At 35.6% G+C, this 23,163-nt stretch overlaps 2 protein-coding genes across 2 annotated transcripts in view; one reads left to right on the top strand and one right to left on the bottom strand.

The window, feature by feature from the left end:
• Nucleotides 1-17,756: 17,756 nt before the first annotated feature.
• LOC145798223 (uncharacterized) lies at nt 17,757-18,407 on the bottom strand. The gene has a single exon (XM_082885722.1). The coding sequence runs from the start codon at nt 18,405-18,407 to the stop codon at nt 17,757-17,759; it is 651 nt and encodes a 216-aa protein (XP_082741848.1).
• A 311-nt stretch (nt 18,408-18,718) lies between these two features.
• LOC114267359 (D-cysteine desulfhydrase 2, mitochondrial-like) overlaps nt 18,719-23,163 on the top strand; it is a 30,390-nt gene continuing 25,945 nt past the window's right edge. The window contains exon 1 of the mRNA XM_082885721.1: nt 18,719-18,895. Coding sequence (XP_082741847.1) covers nt 18,719-18,895 — 177 coding nt within the window. The remainder of the gene's footprint in view (nt 18,896-23,163) is intronic.

The following is a 23,163-nucleotide window of genomic DNA, read 5'->3' as shown; positions in this document are numbered from 1 at the left end:
CTAATAAGTTTCGAATTTATTGGTGACGAATTCCTTTTGTCGCAAAAAACTTTAAAATTTGTGACAAAAGTGTTCGTCTCCAATGAGCTAAAATAATTGGCGCCAACAAGAAAAAAAATTGGAGCCTCTTTTTTTTTTCTGATGAATTTATTTTTTCGTCTCCTACAGTTTTGAGAATAATTAAAAGAAACAACAAAAGTAATATTTGGTCATGTTTGGGTTACATTCTAAAACGAAAATAAATTTTATCACCAAATTTTAAAAATTAATTATTGAAAACTCCATACTAAACAAGATAATGTTTTCTATTAATTTTGAAAATTACAAATTTTTTATTATTTGTTTCTCTGTATCTTTTCTCACAAAAAATAGCTACATTAATTATCTTTTTTTTTTTTTTTTTTTTTTTTTTTTTTTTGTGGAGAGAGGTTTTGACCTTTGATTTTTCTGAAATGGGTGTTCTAGACGGAAAGGGCAGAGTTGGTTCAGACAATGAGAAAAAGTGCTTGCGTACATAGGGTGCCTTATTGGATAATAGCTTCAATGTTGGCATGCACGAAGGGCTTAAGTGTGAGACAAAAGAGAGGGGCTTTTGCGCGAAATAGAAGAAATGGTTTATAGGCTCAAGTGCGAGAGAGAGAAGTAGACTTCAATACTTGTGAGAGAGGAGTAGACTCAAGTGCGAGAGAGAAATGAGGGTTTGTTGAAAGTGTCTTCTTGGGTCACGACTTCAAGGTCCGTGTACATGAAAATGAGTGATAAGCGTCAGAGTGTATCTCTTGGGGTCACCGTTTCAATGCTTCGAAACACAAAACCATGGCATTTTAATAAAGAGAAATGATTAGTGATAAAATATTTTTGTATCCTTCAATACCAGAACAAAGAATTTATTATTGGTGATGAAATATTTTTGTCTTCCACAACTTAACTTTATGAGATGAAAAATATATTCGTCACGCAATCAATTAGAATTTAATAGTGACGAAATATTTTCGTCTCCCACAACTTATTCTTCTGAAATAAAAATATATTTGTCGCCTATTTAATAGAAAGATGAAATGATATTGTCTGCATGATGGAGTGTTTATTGGTGACGAAATATTTTCGTCTTCCATAACTTATCCTTCCCAGACAAAAATATATTTGTCGCCTAATAAATGGAAATATGCAACGACATCGTTTAATAGGTATGGAATTTATTGGCGACGAATTACGCTCGTCACAAAAAAAAAAAAATATTTTGTGACAAAAATATTTGTCTCCAATGAGCTAAAATAATTCGCGCCAATGCAAATGAAATTGGCGCCTCATTTTTGCACACGAAATTTTGTTTTCGTCTCCTATACTTTTGAGAAAAATTAAAACAAACGACAAAATTAATATTTCGCCATCTTTGGCTTAAATCTTAAGACAAAAAAAAATTCGTCACCAAATTTTGTCACAATAGCCTAGATTTCTTGTATTTTTTTATTAATTTTAAGCATTTGGTGACGAAATTTGGTTTTTCTCTCTAAAAATAATACATTTGGAGACGAAATTATTTCCTCTCTAAATTTTTTTACAATGGTCACGACAAATTTCATCTCCAAAATGGCGCCAAATCTTCCACCAAATTTTCCAAGGGTGGGAAATTGTTTTGTGACGAAAAATAAAATTTAGAGACAAATAGAATTTTCGTCACCTGTTGTTTTATTTGATTTTAAGCATTTGGTGAAAAAATTTGGTTTTCGTCTCTAAAAATAGTACAATTGGAGGCGAAATCTTATTTTCATCACTAAAACATGTATATTTGGAGACGAACTATTTTTTCGTCATGCGTTTTTGTCTCCATAGACCTTTTTTGTTGTAGTGAGAGAGTACCATCTTTGTTCAATAGAAAAGAGGCCAGCTGCATGCAATATAGCTGTTGGAACAATCTTCTGTGTAAATAAGATAACTTGAAATAAATTCAAACAAAATAAATAAATAACATACCGGATTTATTTATCGAACCGAATTAAAATTAAGATCAAGTCGAGTGTGTGACACTCTGTCCTTAAGACATATTCGCCCCGCTACGGTGCTTACGGTCGAGTGGCGTCTATCTCCCAGGATACAATGATCTTCACAAATTTGTAAAAGCACTTCAAACAAATTTGTTCGGCGAACTAAACCTGTGATCTATGCTCTCTTTAAAATTATTCTAAAACTAAATATGAAGAATAATGCACTAAAAGAAATCTGGACAGCAAAGAGAAAAATTTCAGACTGAAATTCTGGATTATCTAGACTGCTGGAAATGTATCTATATTTATAGGCAAAAAATTAGACCCAAAAAGGTGCAACTTGAAGTGAATAGGTGCACAACAAAATTGAACAAGTATGCAAACTGCTTCAATAGATTCTGCCGTTGCACATGGAACAGTTTTTTCCTTTCCAAACAATTTGACGAAATAGTCGTTAGTGGACAAAATTCTAAACTGTTGGAATAGATTTAAACTATTTGAATAGTTTAAACAAAACAAAAAACCTTCACTGTTTGGAATAATTCTTATTAAACTACTAGAATAGTTTAATCAAAACAAAACCAATTCAATTAAAAAGATTTAAAAACTATTTGGAATATAAATATTAATCTATTTGACAAACTTTAGGAAACCACTTAGGAATCCAAAAATTTGAATTTAGATTTAAATTAAATTCCCACAATAATTTTTTATTGAAAAAATTCAAAAGAATTTTGTCTAAAAACTTAATGTTAGACCTGGAAACGACGTCTACTTCCCATTCACTCATAAATGGTTTTGACGTTCCGTCTTCATCGTGTGACTTGCTACGCGACAAGGAACACGTCACCTTTTTGGACCCACCCCAAAAGACGTTTGGGGCCCACTAAAAATTGGGCTAAAAAATATGCCTATATTAAACCATTTTTCCAACAATCCCCCACATGAATGGAATTAGACAAAGAGAAAATGCAACAACATGATCTAATTTCAGAGAATACAGAAATTGGAAATATTCTGCAAAGGATAAGTAGCTTTTGGCTTTGAACCTTCCCTTGTGAGACACTATCGGATTTACTAGCTAACCAGTGAACATGATGTCTTGAACTGTTCAGTTGTTTGTGTAAACCCAGACAATAGAACTCACATAGTATATCCCCAGACACAGTTTAGTTCTCACTATTGTGTTCATTTTGGCCCTAAACAACCTGGTCTTTCATGAATGCTCTAGAGAATTGTAGCCCTTCACAAATCTCATAGAACCGGCCTAGTTCACACTCACATAGGTGATTCTTATGAAGAGCATCTTGCCATACTCCACTAGGTTTACCTAGATATAAGAATCATTAAAATTTTACTTAACCTCAAACGCTGCAGACATCACTATTTCATCAAAGAAATGGGTAGGAGTTAGACCCCCCAGTGATCCTTCTGAGTCATTCACAACTCGGTTGACCATTTGAACCTAGATCTTGGGATCTCCAGTCAACTAGGTTGGGTTGCCGTTGTGGTAACTCTTATTTAATAAGCTTAAGTCCCATTCCCCTCGATGAATTTTCAACTAACTCTCTTGCTAACCCTTTGGTTAGTGGATCCGCTATGTTGTCTTTAGATGTAACATATTCTATGGAAATAATTCCATTAGAGAGTAGTTGTCTTATGGTGTTATGTCGACGACGAATGTGTCGTGACTTACCGTTATACATATGACTCTGTGTTCTACCTATTGCTGATTGACTATCGCAATGTATGCATATAGCAAGCACCAGTTTTGGCCATATTGGAATATCTTCAAGGAAGTGGCGAAGCCATTCTGCCTCTTCCCCAGCTTTGTCTAAAGCTATGAATTCAGATTCCATAGTAGACCTAGCAATGCAAGTCTGTTTGGAAGATTTCCAAGATACAGCCGCTTCACCAAGAGTAAATACATACCCACTGGTGGACTTTGAGTCTCTAGTATTCGATATCCAATTTGCATCACAGTATCCTTCAAGTACTGCTGGATATCTAGTATAATTAAGCCCAATATTACGAGTAAATCGGAGATATCTAAGAACCCTTATAATTGCTTTCCAGTGTTCTACTCCCGGATTACTCGTATATCTACTTAATTTACTTACAACATAAGCTATATCTGGGCGAGTGCAGTTCATCAAGTAGATTAAACTTCCAATAATTTGGGCATACTCTAATTGAGAAATACTTTCCTGTACATTCTTAGAAAGATACAAATTAATATCTATAGGAGTTCTACCAAGATGATCATCATCTTTGTTGAATTTGTCAAGTATTTTCTCAATGTAATGAGATTGTGACAAAGCATATCTTTCTGATGTTTTGGTAATTTTCATACCAAGAATTATATCAGTAATGCCCATGTCTTTCATGTCAAAATGTTTATTCAACATTTTCTTGGTAGTTTTAATCATGTCATTATTACTACCTATGATAAGCATATCATCTACATAAAGACATACAATGACATAACCTTTGTCTGTGTTTTTAATATAAACACATTTGTCACACTTATTAATTTTAAATCCATTTGGCATCATTGCCTTGTCAAATTTCTCATGCCATTGCTTTGGCGCTTGTTTTAAACCATATAATGATTTAACCAATTTACACACTTTCTTTTCTTTTCCTGGAACAGAAAAACCTTCTGGTTGTTCCATGTAAATTTCTTCATTTAACTCACCATTTAAGAAAACGATTTTCACATCCATTTGATGAATTTCTAGATTGTATAGAGATGTAATGGCAATTAGCATTCTAATGGATGTTATTCTAGTAATCGGTGAGTATGTGTCAAAGTAATCAAGACCTTCTTTTTGTCTAAATCCTTTGACCACAAGTCTTGCTTTGTATTTGTCAATTGATCCATCCGCTTTAAATTTTCTTTTGAAAATCCACTTGTACCCAAGAGGTTTACAACCTGGTGGCAAATCCACCAATTCCCAAGTGTGATTTTGCAAGATGGATTCAATTTCACTGTTGACAGCTTCTTTCCATAAAGGAGCTTCAGGACTGGACATAGCCTCTTTAAAAGTTAAAGGCTCATTTTCTAACAAAAATGTTAGGAAATCTGGATCAAAAGATTTTGAGGTTCTAGCACGTTTACTATGCCTAGGTTCCTCTTCCTCATTTTGATCTAACTCTTGTTCTTGATCATTTTCTTGATCCTGACTAGTAATAGCATCATGAGATCTTTTATTGTTACTAGTTTCCTGTCCAGTCTTATTTGGAAATACATGTTCAAAGAATGATGCATTCCTTGACTCAATAATAGTATTTACATGCATTTCGGTATGTTCTGATTTATGAATCAAAAACCGACATGCACTACTATTCTTAGCATAACCAATGAAAATGCAATCAATGGTCTTAGGACCTATCTTAGTCTTTTTAGGACTAGGAATAGCCACTTTAGCCAAACACCCCCACATTTTTAAGTATTTGTAGGATGGTACTCTTCCATGCCACAATTCATAAGGTGTTTGATTCACTTTCTTTCGGGGTACTTTATTAAGTATATAATTAGCGGAAAGTATTGCTTCCCCCCACAAGTTCTGAGGTAATCCAGAACTTATTAACATGGCATTCATCATTTCTTTTAAAGTTCTATTTTTCCTTTAAGGAGCGGTGGTTTGATGAATTATTCCATGTTCTTTACAAAATTCACCAAAAGGTGATTCATATTCACCACCTCTATCACTTCTAAGTTTCTTGATTTTCTTACCAAGTTGATTTTCAACTTCATTCTTATATTGAATGAAAGTTTCCAAAGCTTCATCCTTGGTTCGAATTAAATAAACATAACTGTATCTAGTATAGTCATCTATAAAAGTGATAAAATACTTTTTCCCACCTCTAGTTTGAATTGATTTAAAATCACAAATGTCACTATGAATTAATTCAAGTGGTTCCGTACTTCTTTCAATTGAATGAAAAGGAGTTTTTGATAATTTTGCCTCAACACAAATTTCACATTTATGATTTGAATCAATTGCAAATTTAGGTAAACATTCCATATTAATTAATCTACGTAAAGATCCATAATTAACATGTCCTAGTCTACCATGCCATAAATTTGAAGACTCAAGCAAGTAAGAAGAAGATGTATTATTATTAATAACTGAGGGTACAATGGTCATTACATTTAACTTGAAAATGCCATCAGACATGTAACCTTTTCCTACATACATCCCATTCTTAGTAAGTACAAATTTATCACTCTCAAATACTAGCCTAAACCCATTCTTACTCAACAAGATTCGGAAACAAGATTCTTGCGAATGTCCGGTACATGCAGCACATTGTTGAGAGTGAGTTCCTTTCCTAATGTCATCTTGAGTACAATCTTTCCTTGTCCTTCAACTTTGGAAGTTGATGGGTTGCCTATAAAAAGTTGTTCACCATTGTCCACTGTAGAATAAGATGTGAACATTTTTTTGTCGGCACAGATATGGCGAGTAGCACCAGTGTCCACCTACTATTCTTTAGGATTTTCGACAAGATTTGCCTCGGAAACAACTGCAGAAAGATTGATGTCTTCGACACCATTGGAAATATTGTCCACTTCGGTCATATGGGCTTGAGCAGGCTTCTTGCTTGTTCTTCTTTTGCTTTTGCCTTTGCTACGGAAATCTTTGGCCCGATGTCCCTCTTTGTCACAGATGTAACATTTTCCATTAAATTTGTACTTTTTATTATCCCCCCCTTTAGAGCCTTGTGATGAACTTTCTCTAGAATACTTTCGTTTCTTGGTTTTTGAAGCATGTTCCACCACATTTGCCTTAGACTCCATAGGATGCTTACCAACCTGCTTATCAGAATTGCGGTTGTCCTCCTCAATCCTTAAACGCACAATTAACTCGTCCATAGAAATTTCTTTGCGCTTGTGATTGAGGTAGTTCTTGAATTCCTTCTAGCCTTTTGGTAATTTTTCAATTAAGGCTCCAACTTGGAAGGATTCACTGAGAGACATGCCTTCTGCATGAATGTCATGCAGAATGAGTTGGAAATCTTGAGCTTGGCTGATCACAGTTTTTGAATCAACCATTACAAAATCCAAGAATCTGCCAACCACAAATTTCTTTGAGCCGGCATCTTCCGTTTTGTACTTTTTCTCCAAAGATTCCCAAAGTTCCTTTGCTGTCTTGATTGGACTGTAGACGTTGTATAATGTGTTGTCAAGTCCGTTCAAGACGTAATTCCGGCAAAGGAAATCGGCATGTTTCCAAGCATCAACCGCAGCAACCACTTGCTGGTCGGTTTCATCCTCTTTCAGGATAGGAGCATCTTCATGGAGGAAACAAGCCAGGTTCAGAGTTGTAAGATAGAACAATATTTTCTGTTGGCATCTTTTAAAGTCTGTTCTTGAGAACTTCTCTGGCTTCTCTCCATGATTTATTGGTACTGTCACCACAGGAGAGGGGGTTGATGCAATTGCAGCCACCACAGTAGTACTTGTTTGGGCATTAGTTTCAGTAGCCATCAATTCTAATTTATAAAACAAAATTATAATTAGAATTTGCAATACATAGAAAATTAAACCAAATTCATAGAATTAAATTCTGTAAAAAATAAAAGAAACAAGAATGTAACTTTTATTTTCCAATTAATTTGTAAATAAAATAAAATTTTATTCAACCAAATTAATTCCACACAAGAAGTTAAATTCTGTAAAATAAAAGAAATAAGAATATAATTTTTATTTTTCAATTAATTTGGAAATAAAATAAAATTTTATTCAACCAAATTAATTCCACACAGGAAATTAAATTCTGTAAAATAAAAGAAATAAGAATATAATTTTTATTTTTCAATTAATTTGGAAATAAAATAAAATTTTATTCAACCAAATTAATTCCACACAGAAAATTAATTTCTGTAGCACTTCAATAATTAAAATACTAAAACAGAATTTTAAGTAATGAAAACTCAGAAAATAATTTCTAAAACTCAAAATTAATTTCTGAAAAAATTCCACAAAAATATATTCTGAATTGTTAATGACATCAGTATCGTACTACTAGTTGTCAAAGAAAATAGACAGTATATTACTAGTATCTGTCAAATAGCCTATAATCACTATTTGTTTTTCCAACCATAATATTATTTTGTTAATCCACAGAAAATAATTTTCTTAAAAGAAGAAAGAGAAAAGGAAACAAATGAAAAAATTCTGTAAACAGAATAAATTCGAATCTGTCTTAAGATTGTTGGAACAATCTTTTGTGTAAATAAGATAACTTGAAATAAATTCAAACAAAATAAATAAATAACATACCGGATTTATTTATCGAATTGAATTAAAATTATGACCAAGTTGAGTGTGTGACACTCTGTCCTTCAGACAGATTCGCCTTGCTACGGTGCTTACGGTTGAGTGGCGTCTATCTCCCAGGATACAATGATCTTCACAAATTTGTAGAAGCACTTCAAACAAATTTGTTTGGCGAACTAAACCTGTGATCTATGCTCTCTTTAAAATTATTCTAAAACTAAATATGAAGAATAATGCACTAAAAGAAATCTGGACAAGAAAGAGAAAAATTTCAGACTGAAATTCTGGATTATCTAGACTGTTGGAAATGTATCTATATTTATAGGCAAAAAATTAGACCTGAAAAGGTGCAACTTGAAGTGAATAGGTGCACAACAAAATTGAATAGGTATGCAAACTGCTTCAACAGATTCTGCCGTTGCACATGGAACAGTTTTTTCCTTTCCAAACAATTTGACAAAATAGCCGTTAGTGGACAAAATTCTAAACTGTTGGAATAGATTTAAACTATTTGAATAGTTTAAACAAAACAAAAAACCTTCACTGTTTGGAATAATTCTTATTAAACTACTAGAATAGTTTAATCAAAACAAAACCAATTCAATCAAAAAGATTTAAAAACTGTTTGGACTATAAATATTAATCTATTTGACAAACTTTAGGAAACTACTTAGGAACCCAAAAATTTGAATTTGAATTTAGATTTAAATTAAACTCCCACAATAATTTTTTATTGAAAAAATTCAAAAGAATTTTGTCTAAAAAATTAATGTTAGACCTGGAAACGACGTCAACTTCCCATTCACTCATAAATGGTTTTAACGTTCCGTCTTCATCGTGTGACTTGCCACGTGGCAAGGAACACATCACCTTTTCGGACCCACCCCAGAAGACGTTTGGGGCCCACTAAAAATTGGGCTAAAAATTATGCCTATATTAAACCATATTTCTAACAATAGCTTCTCGGCAAAGTTGTTAAAATTAGGATCCTATGTGGGATCGTTGGATGGGACTAGTGGATCGGATCGTAGAATCAGATCGAGAATCGTAAGATTCTACTTTCAATGTACAATAAAATGAAAAATTATCAATAATGATAATATGTGTCACGTAATTTTAAAAATATTAAAGAAAAATGATAAATTTGATATAATGCATCTTTTATGTTAACATCAATTAGAAGAGACATTTGAAAAAAGTGTTTATAGTCAAATTTTTTATATAGATATACACATATATCTATGCGATTCTAGTCAATTTATAGATATACACATATATACACATTTATGGTCAATTTTTTATATATATATATATATAAGGAATAAATAACAACAAAAAAATTGTTAGGATCAGGATTGTCGTAGAATCGGGATCGTATGCGATTTTACATAATTTTATGAATAGGATCGTAGTAATTTTAAGATCCTACAAATGAATTGATCGAGAAATATGGCTAGACCTAAAAGCATAACACTAAATAATGATCCCTTTCCAAGTCCAAGTGTAATCGCTAACAAATAAAAAATAAATAAAAAGAAGCAAGAAGTCTATTTTAAATCTTGTCCCATATCTTGCTTAATAGGAATGTCCACATAATCTAAAATCATATGAGATTCACTGACCTTGCTACTATCAATCTTTGATGGTGGTAAGTTTCTTCTTGATGTAGACATTGGCTTGTTTGCATCATAGAAACTAAATCTTGGGGGTTGAAACAAAAATGCAAAAGTAAATGTTAAAACCTAACTATTTCACATCAAAGCATGTTTGTTTTTCTTTGCAGCTAGCATGTTTGAATGAAGTTACCAAACAAGCTACACATGACCTATTTTCCCTGGTACCAAACACTTGTGGAATTTTTAAAAAAGAAAAAAGAAAAAAGAAAAAAAAAGTTTAAGACTGATAAAGATGAGAAAAAAATTGGGTAGCTTGTTGGAAAATATGCGTATATATATGGTTTAGATTGTTGCCCAATATGCTTATCTTCTACACATGGTTTAGGTTGTTGCCCAGTATGCGTATATATGTGTATGAGTCTTTGTATTTGTTGGAAAATTAAATTTAAATGTCACAATTGCAGAGGAACAAAATTTTGAGGGGTTAAAAAATTGTGACATGTTTAAATAAAGAGAGCATTCGGAAAATATTTGATACCGACCTTTTTGAAGAACTCTTTGGCAGAGTCATGACTTATCTCTGATTTGAAGTCATTTACAGTCGGGAAGCACCATCTGACTTGACAAAAATGTAGAATGTTTATCACTTCTTCAAGTTTGACATGTCGTGATTTTTTTTTTTTTTTTTTTTGGTGCTATATGATTTGTCTTGTAGTTTATTTCTTTAGATAGCATAACCAACTGTTGTAAGATTGCGAAGTATCTCCTTCTTGAAGACATAGACTTCCATAGAAGCAATATATGGCTTCTTTTTGGTTCTTTTGATAGTCCTATAACTGTTGTATCTACTGCCTAGAAAAGTATAGAAGTTTGTGAGAAAAATAAGCCCAAGAGTCCATAGATACTATAGAACTTTGCCAGAGTATTACAAAATTTGAGTAATTACCATTGCCTTCAAATCAGCTCCTTTGGGCCTTTCATTGAATGAAAGTATCCTTCCTTTACCATCTATCTTCAACAACACAATTGCCTCACAGCATCTGCCGTACCTTGGAACCACCTGTTACCTATCTCACCTTGAGCTTGAGTAGCTGTGACGACCCTGCCACGTCTAATATTTTACATTTAATTAACTCTTATTCTAATTTAATTGTGGAATTCTCAATAAGGTAAAATTGATGATGAAATTATTTTAATTTCGAGTATTGGATCATAAATTAAAATTAAACTCAAATTGAACCTAGTTATTAGCAGAGAAATTAATCTGTGGGCCAAGGGTAAATAAAAAAAAGTTTGAAGGTAAAAATAATAAAACAAATAAATATAAATATATATATATATATATACAATGCCTTGTCACCACCCTAGCATATAGGGTGGTGAATATGGACATATAGCTTAGTAAGGGCATCAAGTGGCAACAATGCCACCTGTGGGACAGGTGGCCGAGCTTGAAATTGTCACCTGGAAAAAGCTAATGAAGCCTCACCAACTATAAATAAGTTGCCAATTGCCGGGCATGAGGAACGAAAACATAAACTATGGTGAGGTAGACTGGTAGCGAAAAATTAATAGTAGGAAAACAAAGGCTAAGAGACAATATTAAAGTGAGTTATATTATATTTGGAGTTACCATAACATATTTTACGTATATTTTGAATTACTATAATTTATTTTATATAAGTTATGTTTTATAACTTATATTTATATTTCAATTACGTTAATTATTTTCTAAACTTTATTTGCTTATATTGAAACCCATAGATATGTTTGTTTAAATTTTAGAAATTATTTGACAATGATTTTGTAAACAATTATTTTCTATAAGTACCACCACGAGAGTCCCATGCCTTGGGGGACTTAAATAACCATTGGCCTCTGTTTGGCTACTTTGTGGTCCTCTGTTTGTCATGGATCCATTGACCTCTGTTCTGATTGTCACTCCAGTGACCTTTGTTTTGTTCTGTTCTATACCGTGGTTATGGTTATTCGCTTATATGATTTCCACATTCTCCTTCTGTTATTTAAAATTAATTATGTATTTTAGTTACCAAACTAATCTCTATTTTGCCAAATAATTATCCATGGATTTTTGTACCCTCATGCTCACTGTATAATATTTCTCACTCTGCCATGTGCTTATAGCTGTTAACCACTTTCAAGTGACGTGTCAAAACCAGTGCGTGAGGTAGGCACAAGGCACTTTGTCACGACCAAAACCCGATATCCAAAGGTTTGGCATCGCAACAAGACAATAAAAAAAAATGATATAAAATAATTCTAACAATTTCGTAGCGCAAACGGATAAATTAAATAAATTAAAATAAATAAATAGGTACCAAAAGTTTATTAAAAGAAACAACAACAGTCTTTTGGGCTGTTATTTTTATTACAAGAGTCCAATCAAAATATAGACAGTACCCATGAAAAAGGAAAAAAAAAAGAGAAAACACTGTGGTTTATTCCCCATCTTGATCCTGCTAAGTCTCGTCACTTGATAGGGGTAATAGCTATAAGCACATTGCAGAGTAAGAAATATTATATTGTGAGAATAGGGGCGTAAAATAGTCATGGATAGTTATCTAAGCTAAAACATTAATATAATTTAAGTTGCATAAATAAATTATTTAAATGGCAGAAACTGAAATACAAAAATTACATAAATAACTATAACCACGGTACAGAACATAATAGAACAGAACATAATAAGGGTCACTGGAGTGACAATCAGAATAGGAGTCAATGGATCCATGACAAACAGAGGACCACAAGGTGGCCAAACAGGAGCCAATGGTTTATTTAAGTCTCCCAAGGCGTGGGACTCCCGTGGTGGTACTTACAGAACATAATTGTTTATAAAATCTTTGTCAAATAATTTCTAAAATTTAAACATATATATCCATGGGTTTCAATTTAAACAAATAAAGTTCAGAAAATAATCCACGTAATTGAAACATTAACATAACCATAAAACATAAATTGTATAAAATAAATTGTGGTAACTCAAAACATTCGTAAAATATATTATGGTAACTCAAGACATATAGAAAATATATTATGATAACTCAAGGTATAACATAACTCACCTAAATTTTACTCTTACTTTTTCCTTTTTCCCTATCCCTTCGAGTTCCACTCTTTTATCATTGTTTTATGTGTTTCCTCACTTGGGTTGTATTGCCAACGCCTCAGCCCCAACTCCTTACATACAAGCCCATACATGCTGATTCATCCACCCTATGGAACTATCCACCTTCATAGGCTCCCTTACTTGGCCCCTTAGATCTCCACATGGTCAACTTCATCTATAGCCACCCTTTCCTCTTAAGACAACATAGGTTCCTAGGTAGACAACACACACTTTAACTTGAGCCTATTTTCACTTTTGGTCCATACAATTTACTAATCTCATGGTTAGGTTTTAGTTGGCCCTAAATAATATGTTAATCACAGTGTTATGTTTTGGTAATAATAATACCCCTAATTTTGGTAATAATAATATGATTTGCATGATTTCAGGGCCTAATAATTTGTAACGACCCCGATTCGTAAATAACTACTAATTCGTAATTAAGAATGCTAACTAAGTATTTAGAATAGAATTATGTGTTATTATTAATTGTGATATGTGCTTTGTAGTAATTTGTGCATATCTATCTGATTTGAAAATTATTTGTCATGATTTCTACTTTGAATCTGAAATTGTTAGCCTAAATGCTTTCAGAAACCGAATTTGAGTTCATGGATTGACTAACTAGAATATTTGGAACCATATGTGAAGTTTGTTAAAAATTGATTCAGTTCAATAAAATCGCATGTGATTAAATTGAGCCTTAATTTGAACTATTTTGGATTAATTGAGTCATGTGCTAACCTTGATTTATTAAGGTTACTTATGTTTAATTAAGATGATGCATGATTTATGCCTAATCTACTCCTATGCATGACCCAAGATGTGATTAAGTGTATTTTGTGCTAAGGCATTTTGTAATGTTGGGTGTAGAGGATTAAAATCCTTTAGTGCGTGTGTGCTGAGAAATCTGTGTGGGTGTATTAAGAAATCTGAGTTGGGCATTTTGTGTTGAGTGTAGGGGATTAAAACCCTTGTGTGTGTGTGTGTTAGAGTTTTGCATGTGTGTGCACGTGTATTGTGCTCAAGAAGTGAGCGTGCGTTGTGTATATTCAGCTGAGTGAGGGAGTGTTTGTATCATTCCTTTGCTTATTTGGTTCTTTGTGTTGAGAGAGTTCAAGCTTAAGAGAGAGAGAGAGAGAGAGAGAGAGAGAGAGAGAGAGAGAGAGAGAGAGAGAGAGAGAGAGAGAGTTTGGCTTTAGTGAGATAGAGCTCAAAAGTTTGAAGAAGAAGAAGAAAACTAGGAAAATTCATCTCACATTTCCGAAATTAAAGCCTTGGGTAAGGATTTTATGTCTAATTTCTGTAACTATTCCTCCATGCATCATGATTTCATCAAGTTTTGAGCTACTTTCATGAGAGTGCAAGAAATGGGTCTTTGAACATGTAGATTACTTTCATGTGTATTCATGGTAGATCATCTTTGATTTTATCATTTTGAGTTTGAGTTTTAAAGTTCTTGCATGCACGTGAGTTTGAATCATGTCCATTGTTTCATAAATTTATGGGTTTGTTGATCACCATTTGCATGTTATGAAAAACCATGAAAAGAGTTGAAAAATCTTGCATGAAGGAGTTTTGATTCAAATCTTTCAAGAATTGATGAGTTTTTGAATAAAAGATGTTTTAAGAGTCTTGTATTAAAGTTTTCTAAAGCTATTTTATGTGTTTGATCAAATCATGCAAGACCCCAAGTTTTGAAAGTTGTTAGGAAGCCATTTTTGTTAAGCTTGGTGCCCAGAAATTCACAGCTGGCTCGAGCGAAGAAGTGGTGGTTCGAGCCAACTTTACGAGCTCCTAGTATTTTAAACTCGGCAAAAGCTGGCTCGAGTGAAGGAGTGGTGGCTCGAGCTAGCTTAGTTTTTTCCTTCAGTTGGCTCTAGCCACGAAAAGCTGGCTTTAGCCACCAACTTATTTTCGACATGTTTTCAAAAGATGTTTTAAGTACATATCTTCACTCCCATTTTCGGGCATTCTTAGGCATGATTTATGAGCCATTAAGGATTAATAAGCTAAGAAACAACATGCATAAGTGAATTAGAAATTATGTGTTGAATCCGAATATATGGTTCTATATGAACAAGCTATGTGTCATGGAATGAATAGGAAGTTAAAGCAAGAAAGCTAAGCCATGTATGGCCACATGAATGAGTAATAATGAGACATGTTTTGTGCTATGTACATTTATGTTTGTAGGTCAAGACTCGAAGACTGACCAACTGTTTCTGGAAGCCCACTGTGATTAACGTTATTGTAAAGATATGTTCATATGAATTATGTTCCAAATGTGATTTGATAAGTTATGATTTCTAAAATGATATTTGTTTACATGAACGAATGTCCTATGTTTGAAATCTATTATGGCATCCATAGATAGTCCCAAGTCATGGGGGACATGTTAATGCGGGTCTATGACATATATGTAATTACGAGATCTCGTTAGCCACTTCATTGTGGTGATATGTATTTATCGGTATCCAGAACCGACTACTCTAGTCGGAAGACGATATGTGATGTGTTCTATGGGATGTACCATTATTATGTTCGGATATGAGGATGATTATGTTATGATCTGTTTTATGATTATGAAATGTTCGGAATTTGTTCACTAACCTCTTTACATTGATGTTATTCATTGGGCTTTAGCTCACTGTGTGTATATATATATATGTATAGGTGAGCGTTTTGGAGATCAGGCCTGAAGACTTTTGTCTGGATCTGTGTTCTTTTGTCAACCAACCATTGTGCCTCATGTGGAGGTTCCTGATGTGTCATATGTTAAGCTCCGGTCGTTTTGTATATGAAACTTGTAACTTTTGTTGGCTATACTAAGATGCTATTATGTGTGTGGGTATAATGTATGAATGGCTATTGGATATGTATATAATAAGTTTTAAATATTCCGTTCATATAAGTCAGCACAGCTCATTGGACAATTATATTTATGTATTTGCTTCCGCTAGCCCCTTATTTTTGTTTATATGTTCAGAGGCCTTTGGTAATTCAAGGATTACTGGCTGGTTGCGATGTTAAACCTATAGGGGCGGGTTTGGGCCGTGACATAATTTCTTGTCTTTAACTTCCATCCAATACAGAGGTGATCAACATCTTCTTCCATGCAGTGCCTCGTATGGTGCCATTCCAATGCTTGCATGGTAGTTGTTATTATAGGCGAACTCCACCAAAGGTAGGTGATCATCCCAATTACCTTTGAGGTCTAACACACACACACGTAACATATCTTCCAAAGTCTAGATTGTTCTTTCGGATTACCCATCAGTTTGCGGGTGATAAGCTGTGCTAAACTTCAGAGTGGTTCCCAAAGCTTCTTGCAATTTGTTTCGGAAGTAAGACGCGAAATGGAGGTCTCTATCGGATACGATTGAAACTTGGGTGCCGTGCAAACGAATGATTTCCTTAATGATTTCTGTAATGATGCTTTCCATTTTGACTTTTAGTTGATGGTAACCAAAACCCAAGTCAATTTTTGAGAATACTTGGGCGCCTTGCAGTTGATCGAACAAGTTGTCAATTTGTGGCAGAGGGTACTAATTTTTGAAGGTGACCTTGTTTAATTCTTGATAATTGATATACAATCTCATGGTACCATCATTTTTCTTTACGAACAGTACTGGAGCTCCCTACGGTGAGGTACTTGGTCGAATGAAACCTTTGTTTGACAGTTCCTGGAGTGGAGTCTTCAGCTCTTTTAATTCTGTCATGGACATGCGGTAGGGGGCTTTTGAGATTGGTTGTGTACCAGGTTAGGTTTCAATGGTGAATTCGATTTCTCGGTCAACCGAGTTACCAGGCAGGTCTTCAGGAAATACATCTGGGAATTCTCGAACCACAGAGATTGTATCAAGTGTGGGGTCCTCTTGTTGAGTATTGATCATATAACAGATATAACTACAACAACCTTTCTTAGAAGTCATTGGGCTGTCATGAAGGTTATAACACATAGAGGGGAAGAGACTCCAATTCCTTTGAAGACAAGCTTGAGTTGGTTTGGTGACAGAAGGAAGACCTTTTTGGCTTCATAATTAATAGAGGCATGGTTGGCAGCTAACCAATCCATTCCTAAGATCACATCAAAGGTACTAATGCAAAAGGGAATCAAGTTTATGTGTAAAGTTTCCCCTTTTAAGGATATAGTACAAGATTTGTACACATCAGCACTAAGGGCGGAGTTTCCAGAAGGAAAAGACACAGATAGTATGTATCCTAAGGATTCGGGTGTTGATGCCAACTTGGTAGCAAAGTGTGGTGTAACAAAAGAATGAGTTGAACTAGAGTAAAAGAGAACATGGGCTAAGTGACCACAAACAAAAATTATACCTGACACAATATTCTCAGTAACTTCCGGGTTTCCAGGTATCAGGGCAAAGGCTTTTCTTTGGCATTTTTGGTCCTTCCTCACTCCTCCAGGTACCGTGGGTTGTCGGACTAGTTCAGAGGGGTTGGCTGTAGGACTAGCAAGCTTGGGACAATCTCTCAGCAAGTGGTCAACTTAGCCGCATCTAAAGCATGCTCCCGTGTTTAGACGGCATTGTCCCCAATGAGTCCTTCCACAGATAGAGCAAGTTAGAATGGCGCCACCTTTGGGATTCGTAGGACCTTGATTGTTTGAACTGGTTGTGCCCGTATTTACCTTTTTGGGAGGTGCGACACTAGGTCTTTTGTTATCTTTTTCCCAAAATCACTTCCTTTGGCTTGGTTCCGCGGAGCGCAAGGCTTTAATCCCTTTTTTCTGGAATGTATGCTCGATCTACTACCGCCGCATAGGTTGGTAGTTTCAAAACCTCCAACCTGTCCTTGATTTCAGCATCCAATTCTGCTTCAAATTTCCTGGCTTTTCGAGCTTCGGTGGGAATGACGTATGTCGCAAATCGAGCTAGTTGCGTGAACTTGCTCTCGTATTCGGCCACTGTCATGGTTCCTTGCCTTAGATGTATGAATTCTGACGCCTTTTGTTCCTGCAACGAATCTGGAAAGTATTTTCCATAGAATACCTCCAAGAATCTGGCCCAAGTCACAATATCTTCTTTCTCCAGGGTAAGTAGCCACCATTCTTGTGCATCGTCTTTGAAGGTGAATGTGGTGAAAGCCACATTCTGTCTTTCTGTGCAAGGTAGCGCGCGAAAAATTTTCTCCATATCTCTGACCCAAGCTTCTGCCACCAGTGGGTTTGTACTGTCAGTGAATATGGTAGGTTTCAAGTCATGGAACTGTTTTATTGTAGTTGGTTCTTCTTGTCGTTCAGGCAATCCGCTATTAATGTTGGTTTGTAGGGCTCGGAGAAAACTAGTAACTGCTCTTTCCATGATTTGCTCCATTGGATCAATACCACTAACAGATGATCCGGTTCCATTTCCATCATTAGCCATTACTACAAGGTGAAAACGGTTAGTGAACTCCCCCTCTTTTCTTTTGAACCACTTAGTATACATTTAATTATCTATGGTTCACAAGATACTATAACAGTTCAAGTTACTATAATAGTACATATATCATTTTTACTTATGGAAAAGAAAACATATTAATACAACATACTTAAAATACAGTCAAGAATTAGTGTCTAATCCTATTAATACAAAAACAGAAGGATTAGACTAGTCATTGTCAGCTCCAAAAAAAAAAGAAAGAAAGATTGGCGACATCTCTCAATCATGCTCCTAGAATCGGTCAATGAGCCCCCATGAAAACTGGCTCTGGAAGACTGGGCCGTGGAACAGCCATGGGAACTCTGCTGCACGAGGGACTCAAACTCCCATCCACTGAGCTCAATCCCAAAACATTGCCAAACTACTTGGACCATGTTGGTCGGTACACTGTGGTTATATCCCCAAAACTGCCGCCCAATGAGCCGCCACAGGTATCTCTAAGTATGTGGTACTGTCAATGTAGTTCAAAGCTAGGGTGTGGACAATGTGCTGTGGAGAAGTTATAGTAGTGTGAATGTGGCTGCTAGGGTATATATTCCCTCTTCTCTCAGCAAAGCCTGGGGGTAAAGGAGCAACCAAAAAATGCGAATGTACCAATCCAATGACGTGCGTTGGCCCAATGTATCTCTCTCGGGTGCTAGCCTGGCTAAGTCTCCAAAATAGGTAGTCCTCGTCAGGGTCGGCCTACAAATATACTGGCCTCCCCATAAGGTCGGGGTGGGTCTGTCCGATAATGCTTTCTGAGTCCCCCCATCCCTCCAATAAGTTAGGGGCTAGATGCGCTCCCTAGGGCTCGGACCAAATCAATTCTTCCTGGTGTGCCATGTCCTACAACACAGGAAAACTTAGCCTACCTAATATTTATTTAAATCATGTTGGAAACAATATTTTATTTATTTATTTTATATTATGACAATACATACATATATATATATATATATATATAATTAAACGATTATGATGTTGGACAAAATATAGTATTAATTTATTTTTATTTTGTGACAATATATATATATATATATTTATTAATAGACACTCAGGGTTTTGTTTGTTTGTTTGTTTTTTTTTGTGTAAAAGCTCTAATACCACTTTTGTCACGACCCAAACTTGGTATCCAAAGGCTCGGTGTCGCAACAAGACAAAAATATAATAATTCAAAAAAATTTGTAGTCTACGCAAGCGGATAAATTAAATAAATTAAAACAAAATAATTCGGTACCAAATGTTTATTAAAAGAAACAAAAACAGTCTTTTGGGCTTTTATTTTATTACAAGAGTCCAATCAAAATGTAGACAGTACAAAAAAAAAAAAAAAAGGACAAAAAAAGAGAAAACACTGTGGTTTATCCTCCATCTTGATCCTGCTAAGTCTCGTCACCTGAAAGGGGTAACAGCTATAAGCACATGGCAGAGTGAGAAATATTATACTGTGAGTATAGAGGCACAAAATAGCCATGGATAGTTATTTAAGCTAAAACATTAATATAATTTAAGTTGTATAAATAAATTATTTAAATGGCAGAAACTGAAATACAAAAATTACATAAATAACTATAACCACAGTAAAAAACAGAATAGAACAGAACAAAACAGAACAGGGGTCATTGGAGTGACAATCAGAACAAGGGTCAATGGATCCATGACAAACAGAGGACCACAAGGTGGCCAAACAGGGGGCCAATGGTCTATTTAAGTCCCCCAAGGTGTGGGACTCCCGTGGTGGTACTTATAGAATATAATTGTTTATAAAATCTTTTTCAAATAATTTTTAAAATTTAAAAAAACATATCCATGGGTTTCAATTTAAGCAAATAACGTTCAGAAAATAATCCACGTAATTCAAACATTAACATAACCATAAAGCATAAATTATATAAAATAAATTGTAGTACCTCAAAACATTCGTAAAATGTATTATGGTAACTCAAAACATATAAAAAATATATTATGATAACTCAAGGTATAATATAACTCACCTAAATTTTACTCTTACTTTTTCCTTTTTCCCGATCCCTCCGAGCTCCACTCTTTTATCACTGTTTTATGTCTTTCCTTACTTGGGTTGTATTGCCAACGCCTCAGCCTCAACTCCTTATATACAAGCCCATAAATGCTGATTCACCCACCCTATGGAACTATCCACCTTCATAGGCTCCCTTACTTGGCCCCTTAGATCTCCACGCGGTCAATTTCATCTATAGCCACCCTTTCCTTTTAAGACAACATAAGTTCCTAGGTAGACAACACACACTTTAACTTGAGCCTATTTTCACTTTTGGCCCACACAATTTACTAATCTCATGGTTAGGTTTTAGTTGGCCCTAAATAATATGTTAATCACATCGTTATGTTTTGGTAATAATAATGCCCCTAATTTTAAGTTAGATCACATTGTAGCGAGTATAATTATAAAATCAAATATTTTATTTTATTTAACTTTTATTTTATTCATATTCACTTATTTATTTATTTTTATTAAATTAATTAAACAATTGGGGTGCCACACACTTTGTAGTCATAGTACAACTTTGGTATTGCAATCGAATAAAAGCTTGAATGTACACATTTTTGTTATACTTAAATGAAGATTCAGGTACCCTTTTATTTTACTCCGCTGCACTATTAATTTGTTATGACTTGTCGCGATGTCGAACCTCTGGGTATCGGGTTTGGGTCGTGACAAATGGTATCAGAGCAAACGCTTTTCAATTTTTTTTTTTGAGTATAGGACACACGCACAATTAGGTAGTGGGATAAGGTTATGCATGATAAGTTTGTGTGATTTTGTACCAAATTTGATATAAACATAACAGGAAAACAAAAATGAATGGTGCCAGGTGGTACCAGTGATGAGTAAGTGTAGACACCCCATTTTTGACCGACCTTAAGACTCAGACGTCACCGATTGAGCACTTGGTGATGTTGCATAATGTGCTTGTTCAGAAGTTTCGGAGTTGCGGCCGTGAGCCCTGCCTCCGGACTCCCGAACCCTTTTCTGTGCCTTGTCTCGGTTTGCGAACCAGACTCGGTTTTCTCTGTTTCTTTTCCTGAGGGAAGGAAGAGGTCCTGTAGACCATCTCTCAATGTCTGCAGGCTACATTTGGTGGCCGTAGGCCATTTTGCCCATTTCGGAGTCCGGTTCTCGGTTTTGGGAGCCGTCAGGCCGTGTGCCTCGGTTCGGGACCGCCTAACCATCTCCGTTTGCTCTGATTTTTGGCATACATCTTATTTTCTCCCTTTTGAGGGACACTGGGGTCTGAGAAACCCACTTCGTGGCCGAACGCCACTTTCGGTGTTTAACGGGCAGTTTCCGGGGCCCCGAACTGCGTGTTTTGGCCCCCGAACATTCGTTTTGCATCGGTTTTCGTTCATTTTTGGCAGGTACCTCTGTTTTATCACCAGGAAGGTCACTGAAGGGTGGGAGGCCAGCAATTGTTGCAGCAACCAGTTATCTCTCCTCCGGAGCCTCCCGACGCCCGTTTTTCGCACTTCCGGGCTAATGTTGAATACCCTAGGGTTAGTGTTGTCAACTTTCAACCACATATCTGTGATCTACACACCTGGGAGGCTCCTAAAAACCCATGGCCGACTACTAATTTTTCTTTCCATTTTTGCCCCTCCTCTTTAACTGCAATGTTGAACACCTTGGGCCCATTTTCTCGAACTTTCAACCACATATTTGTGATGTACACACATGGGAGGCCACTAAAAAGTGGTGGCCGGCCATTAATGTTGATTGACCCTTTTGAACCCCTCTTTCCGAGCCAATGTTGAACCCCTTGGACCCATTTTCTTGGACTTTGAACCACATGGTTGTGATGAGGAGACCTAGGGGAACATCACCATGTGGTGGCCGGCCACCAAATTTGATTGAACCTTTTGACCCCTAGCCGGCCGGCTAGGGGGGGTGGCCGGCCAGCCACCTGCAGCCAAAGCAATGGGCCGGCCTGCTTCCTCACTGTGTGTGCTTTACAGCTGTCCAGCTGTTTCCTCCCAGAAAATATCCCAATTCGGGGATATTTTGTGGGGAAAGATTGCCTCCTTTTGGCCCCACCTTTACACCCATCTTCTTGTCCATATAACCAGCTGAGGTCCTTCTTGACAAGGGTTAGAAACTTTCATCTTCAAGCTTCCATAGCCAACTCCATCTTCTTCCTTCTCAATTCTTGAAAAAACCCTAAGTCCCTAACCATCATTCCTTCTACACCACCAAGCTCTACCACCACCATCTCATTTCCAGCAACAAGGAAGGATTCTTGAAGGCTAAAGAAGCTGCAAATCCATCCAAGAAGCAACAAAAGTGTTGATCTTCAAGGGTAAGTAATACTTTGACCCTTTTGACCCTTTTTCTTGATCAATATGTAAGCCATGCATGCTTTTTGTGTTGAGCTCCGGCCATAACTGAAAGTGGCCCTCTTTTGAGCTCATTTTCACTTTTCATTAAGGGCTCAACCCTGTTTGAGCCCTCCATGATGCACTTGCTTCATTGACCCTCTTGTATGTCAACATTTTGCATGCTATCTTTAGCCTATATGTAATCTGTTTTTGAGCATGTTGTAATCTGTAAATGTGCTTATTTTGGGCCCTTCTTCAACATTGTTGAAGGGCCCCTCACCATTTGGTGCCTCCATGTGTCACTTGTAGTTATATCCATTATTTGGCCCCCATTTTTGCATAAATTGGTAGCCCTCTTTGCTTC

The sequence above is a fragment of the Camellia sinensis genome, chromosome 8 (genome assembly GCF_055761805.1).
Source record: "Camellia sinensis isolate YWXY chromosome 8, ASM5576180v1, whole genome shotgun sequence".
In the NCBI taxonomy this organism is placed as follows: Eukaryota; Viridiplantae; Streptophyta; class Magnoliopsida; order Ericales; family Theaceae; genus Camellia; species Camellia sinensis.
Note: the sequence above shows the minus strand (reverse complement) of the source record. Positions and strands in the feature narration are given on the sequence as shown.

Bases quoted from the DNA above. Each gene is read 5' to 3' on its own strand.
- LOC145798223 (XM_082885722.1), bottom strand. From the start codon at position 18,407: ATGGCTAATGATGGAAATGGAACCGGATCATCTGTTAGTGGTATTGAT.